Below are 6,000 nucleotides of genomic sequence, written 5' to 3' on the forward strand. Positions count from 1 at the left end.
AAAGGTGAGAGGCCAGTGGGATAAAGCACCCAGCTGAGAATCCAGAGTCTCTGATGTGAGTCCTAGCTCTGCCCTCTGGCCTCCCTGAGGCCTTGGTTTCCCCACCTATAAAAAGGGCAAAGAATCCCTTTAGCCACCACTGGCAGCTGAGAGGATTAAAGGAGACAATGTAGCCAAACCTCAGGCATTCTCCCCCTAAGAACCCTGTTTGGGGAATGGCCAGAAATCCCAGATGCACACAGCTGCTCTTTATACAAACCCCACCACCAAATGCGTTAAGATGTTTAACTCTTCTGGGTTCACAGGGTCCCCAGGACTCGGAGAATAGCTTTGCTCTGCCAGCCAAGGTGGTTCCTTTGTGCCAAAGAAGCATCCACTCATAGATATGGGGACACCACCCATGCAGACCTCAACATGCAACGACATATTACACCTTAATTACGAAGCTCTTAGAATAACTGCTGCTATAAATTTAAACCTGGTTGCAATTACCCTCTTTAAACCTCTTTAAACATACCCAAGATACTAAGCAGAGAGAGAGAGAATGAATGTGTGTGTGTGTGTGTGTGTGTGTGTATGTGTGTGTGTTGAAAGGTGGAGAAAGGGAGGAAGTGACACCCTGCATAACACACCAAGGTCCTTGAAACACCTGGGAGACCCCAGTTTCGCCACATGCATTTTTTTCTGGACCAGTCAGACCTGGTCAGTTCCACCTCCAATGGGGCAGAATCTATCTCTAGTCTCCCAAGGGAAACCTTATTTACATATAAATCAGGATCTGTTTATTATTTTTGTGGACCAAGAAGTGAAAACGTGGTAGCCTTCATGTGCCTTCCTAGAGAACTAACCCCTCAGAAAGCCACAAACTGGCTTCCCACACTGCTCTGTAAACTCGGGCCCCTGGCTCTTCACCCAACACTGGGGCTCCCTCCAGGACAGGGAAAGAAACTACAGAATCCAGAAAGACTCTACAGGAAGCCACTGGAGCAGGGAGGGGGTCACTTACCCTTCTCACCTGCTCTAGGTCCTGCCTGCTCTAAAGAGCAAAATTTAAACCTTGTAAACGACTGTTAATTTAGAGCAGAAAATCCATTCAAGTCACGGTCACCAAAGGCTAGAATGAGTCAACAGCCTTCTGAGATTTCAAGAACACCAATTGTTAAAAAGAACAACCGGGCCTGCGCCATTTATTCTTGCCAAGTCAACGCTAATCGGTCCGCCAAGCCAAATTATGGGCAGCCTCTCCTCTCCTCGGAACACAAATACACAAACAAGCCTCTCCCACGGCCAGCCCAGCACTGGGACTAGTTACTGATATGCACCAAGATAAAGGGTGTTTGTATTTGCCAGGTTTGAGGTATACTGTTATTAGAAGAGTGACAATAGGGGGTAGTTTACATATCCATCAAATGACACCACACTAGCTAAACTGGTTTGACTTGAGGATTTCAAAGCTGAGCTCAACCCCCAACCATCTCAAAAGGCCTGGCCAGGCTGCCCGGGGCCAGTTACTTCATCCTCAGCTTCAGCTTCCTTCTCTGTAAAATGGGAACACAGCTGCCTTCAAATTAAGATCCAGATGAAAAAGTCGCCTTCTAAATGTGAGGCATTAGAGCTCTATTTCATTTTGGTTTTATGTTTTTAAGCCGTTAGTGGCTTCATTCCCTTAAATTTCGACAGCTCAGTCTGGCTTTTAAGGCTCTTGAAGTTTAATCTTATCAAGGCAGAACATCACATTTTTTGCAAGAAAAAAAAAAACACAGAAAAAGAGAAAAAAAAAAAAACCTACTGCATTTCCTCTGGAGGGTTTTACATTAAAACAGATAAAAGCAGTCAGCCAGCTCTAGGTTCTCAGGAGTCTGTAAAGCAAATCCTGTAGGTATGACTTTCCCTTTGGTCCTTTATCCTCCACCAAGATCCAAGACCAGGACTAATTTCACAAGCTCCAATGCTAAAAGCTCAACATGTCCAAGAAATCTGCCAAGACTCAACACCTGCATTTCAAGGACTAGATCCACTTACTCTGGGAGAAGTGAGAGGAACAGAAGAACCAGCTCATTTTCAAACAAGGGGAGTCACAGAAGTCCACACATATGTTTTTAAAAACCAAATTCATTTCTTAAAGAGAAAAGCACTTACCTGTTTGTGCATTTCAATGTTCAAGCCATAGGACATCTCATAGTACTAAAAGTAAAGAGAACTGCCATTAAAAGACAACACAGAAATTTGTTCATGTTTCAACATCATTTTTTTTTTCCTGAGAAGGTTTTGGCAAAACCATACTTTATGATCCATGAGTTATGGAAGTTTAAAACAAACACCAAAGCCAGCCCATGTTGAGGTTTAAGCGCTGGCATCAGGCGAGTGGGCGAGTGTTCTTCTCATCTCAACAGAACATTACATACACAGTAGTAAGAAAAGCCAGGCCCTCCCTCCCACAAGCACCACATGTGCCATATATCCTGTTTATACAAGGTGCGGGCTCAACAGGGAATGGTGTGTACACCGGGCCCCCCTTGTCCTCTGAGAGTTATTTAGCACTGTGTAGAAAGCCTCTTATGTGGAAAGAGGCACAGGGAGCATGCTTTAGGGCCTCCCATACCCTCTGACAAACAGAAGATGTAAACTTGCTGGAACAGACACTGAGTAAAGGGGGAGATGTCTATCTATGATCCCACAGCAGACAAGACTCTTTACTGAGGAGGGACGTGAAGGCAGAGAGATTTAAAAGGCTCTTCTACTTCTCAGAAAACCCTGAGGAGGGAGGGTGCTTCTGTCCCACTCTGGCTGGATCCCAAGGCTGCAAAGTAGAAAAGTTTCCAAACATCCCCAGGAGGTCTCCAAGAGGGATTTTTACCCAATCCTGAAGCGGAATGATCCAATCCTACCTCACTAGCCAAGACAGGGCCACCGGCCCTCTGAGAAACCTTTAAAACACAAATCAAAGGCACACAAAGGTAGTGCAGAGGTCTCCAGTCTGGAATCTGGGTTTCCTCTCTCTGCCTCTCCTTTCACTACCCTCCTCCAAGTGGCCTGGCTAAGGGAAGCTGGTGAAGGGGTGGAGGGCACATTCAGATTACACGGCTACCCTGCGGCTGGGCCTCGGTGGGGACTAGGTTCCTGCCTCCACAGATCCCAGCTGCGACCCGACAGGGTCTGCGCCCTGCCCTCTGCTCCCCTCCCCGGGCCGCCTCTCACCATCACATAATGGCGCTGCATCTCCGTCTTCTCGTTCGCCAGCTTGTCGTACTCCACTTTGAGGCTGCGGAGGGCAGGAGGAACCGCTCAGGCCTGGCACCTGCACGACCTCCTCCCGGACCCAACCCAAGGGCCTCCGAGAGCCACTTCTCCACTTCCCTGATACCCAGGGGGTACCCCATGACCCCGCCAGCCTGGGGCGGAGCGGGGGCCGGGTCCCTGCCACCGGGAACCGGGACCGAAACTACTCGAAACTTCCCACGGCCGGGCGAGCGGACTTATCCTGGCCGCCGGGGTGCGGCCCCTGACGCAGGCTTGCGACCCCAGAAAGCCGAGCAAACCGGCAGGTGACCCCGACCCTCATGCGGGGGCGGCACCCAGAGCCGGGCAGCTGCGGGCAGCGAAGGGTTAAGGCGGCGCGCTGGGAAAGGGGAAACAAAAGGCGGAGGCCTGTCGCCCCGGGGTCGGCAGCCCTTCGGTCCCCGCTGGGGGTGGCAGGAGCCGCCCCCTCCCCGCCAGCCCCGGGGCCGCCCCCACCAGCCTTACCTGTGATATTGAGCTTGCAGGAACTGGAATTCGTCTTTGATCCTGTCACAAGACTCAGCCACCGTGAATTTAAATCCCGGCTGCCCGGGCTGATGGGGAGCCTGGAGCCCGCAAGGACAAGACAGGGGAGGGACGCCGGCTTCAGAGGGGCTCCAAGCCGCCTGGCCCTCCGCGGCGTCCCGGCCCCTCCCCGCCGAGACCCACGGGAGAGGCCACCCTCACCGCCCAGAACCTTCCCAGCAAGTTTCTCAGCTCCCCGACGGGGCAGGGGCGGGGGGTGCCCCGATCGCTCCCTATCCGTCGCGGGCTCCCATCCTTTCTACTAAAGGCCCCCATTCCCAAGTCGGCGGGGGCGGGGAGCCACTCCGGGCGAGTTGGGAGACTTAGGAGAGGGGGCGGGGGCAGCGTTAACAGCTCCCCCTCGAAGGTCCACGGCCCCCACTCCACTCCGGCGGAATTACCCTTCTCTCAACAGCGTACCCCCACCTCAGCCCCTTTGTGTGAGCACACACACACATCATAGGTAGCAACATGCAAAATGGAGGTGCCAGATAAACTGCCTCGTTTACCCTGCCATGATAGATGCTTAAATAAACCGAGTTGCAATTACTCACCGGATGTCTGCCTTGCGGATACATGGCAGGGAGGGGTCGTGATTCCGAGAGCGTGGAAGCGCCGAGAGCCCGGGCCGGAGAGGTGCGGGGGAGGGGGGAGCCGAGCCCGAGCGGGGGGCGGCCGGGGAACCGAGAACTCGCCCCCGGCCCCCCCAGCCCGCTATCACAGCGAAATCCCAGAGTCGGGCGCCCGCCCCAAGTGGAGACAAAGAGCTGCGGAGCAGGCGGCAAAGTCGTCGGCGGGCGCCGAGGCCGGGCGGCGGGAGCGGGCTTTGTGCTCCTAGGGCTCGGCGGGCTGCAGCCGGCCGCCTTCCCCTGGCTGCGTGGACAGTGTCAACGCCTGGGGCTGCGTGGACATCGTCGGCTCCCCGGCGGGTCCAGAGCTGGGTCCCAGGGCCGGGGGCTCCTCCCGGGGCGAGCGCGGGTCCCCTTTGGATTACTCAGCGCGTAGAACCTGGAGCGGGGTGCGCGGGGCAACCCCAAGCATCCGGGGCGAGCGGGTCTGATCCTAGAGGCAGCCGGGTCGGGGACTCGCGACGAGAAGAGGAAGAAGGCAGGCACTGAAGGTGGCTGCTCGGGGCCGCAGGAGCGCGGGAGGGTGAGGGCTGGAGCCCGGCGCGGGCGCTTCGACGCCCCCCCTCGGAGAGGAGAGCCTGCTGTTCCGTCTGCTACTGCCGCCGCCGCCGCCGCCGCCGCCGCCAACCCTTCCCAGGGCCGGGGAGGAACTCCGGGTTCAGTAGGAGCAAATCAACCGCCCTGGCATCTTATCCCAGCGGGCACGGAAAACCTCAGCCAAGGGGTCCTCGCTGCTCCCAACTTGAGCTGTGCGAACCCAGCGAGGAGCGCTCGGCGCCACCGCCGCTGCCGCCTCACAGCGCGCAGGCAGGAGAGCGCTGGAGGAGAGACGCAGCCTGAGACAGGGAGCTCTGCGGCTTCCTTCCTTCCCTTCGGCCCGGCTCTCTCCGAGCCCCGAGAAACCCCCGAACACAAACACTCAACACACACACATACACACACACCAAAAAAAGTGCCTTGGACCTGCGGATACCACACACAGACAGGCGAGGGGGACGCGCACGAGGTCTGAACTGCCGCGAGAGCAGTTCCAAATAGGGACTGAAAAGTAACAAAATAATGTGGCAGCTTCGCCCGGCACTGGCCAATGGGAGCGCGGAGTCCCCACGTGGGGCTGCTGGGCTCGGCCTGCGACTGGGCGCCGCCGGGCGCGACGTCACAATGCCCTCTTGTGTCTAAAACTATGCATGAAAAGTAGCAATCAGGCCCTACCCGCTGGTGACTTTCGAATGGGAGTGAAAAACAGCGCTCCTCAGATCAGGAATTAACCAAAAGACATATAATAAATAGATATATATTATAGTCCTGGGCTGCTAGTTTTTTTCCTCCTCTTTTTTTCCCACGATCTACTAGCAAATAATTATTTAGCAGGAGGGGGAAAGAGAAGACAAGAATAACAACAAAAGAAAAAAAAAGACAAGCTGTACGATCTTCAAAACCTGTGGCTAGTAGTAATGTATCGGTTTATTCTGCAGTGGTGAGAACGATTCCTCCCTCTAATCTCATTAGGTCTGCAAAGCAGCCCAATTAGATACTATAAAACAAACAGAATCACTTTGTCACTTTA

The 6,000-nt window shown here is 54.4% G+C and overlaps 1 protein-coding gene across 8 annotated transcripts in view; it reads right to left on the reverse strand.

Annotated features, from left to right (window-relative positions):
• The window catches only part of Tle3 (TLE family member 3, transcriptional corepressor), a 47,921-nt gene extending 42,471 nt beyond the window's left edge, over positions 1-5,450 (reverse strand). For all 8 annotated transcript variants that reach the window (XM_026387753.2, XM_026387751.2, XM_026387752.2 and 5 more), the window contains exons 1-4: positions 4,359-5,450; positions 3,745-3,845; positions 3,199-3,262; positions 2,140-2,184 (exon numbers count right to left, since the gene is read on the reverse strand). In XM_026387753.2, the coding sequence (XP_026243538.1) occupies positions 2,140-2,184; positions 3,199-3,262; positions 3,745-3,845; positions 4,359-4,382 (234 nt within the window). In that variant the 5' untranslated portion in view covers positions 4,383-5,450. The remainder of the gene's footprint in view (positions 1-2,139; positions 2,185-3,198; positions 3,263-3,744; positions 3,846-4,358) is intronic.
• Between the last annotated feature and the right edge of the window lie 550 nt (positions 5,451-6,000).

This window comes from Urocitellus parryii, chromosome 6 (genome assembly GCF_045843805.1).
Source record: "Urocitellus parryii isolate mUroPar1 chromosome 6, mUroPar1.hap1, whole genome shotgun sequence".
Lineage (NCBI taxonomy): Eukaryota > Metazoa > Chordata > Mammalia > Rodentia > Sciuridae > Urocitellus > Urocitellus parryii.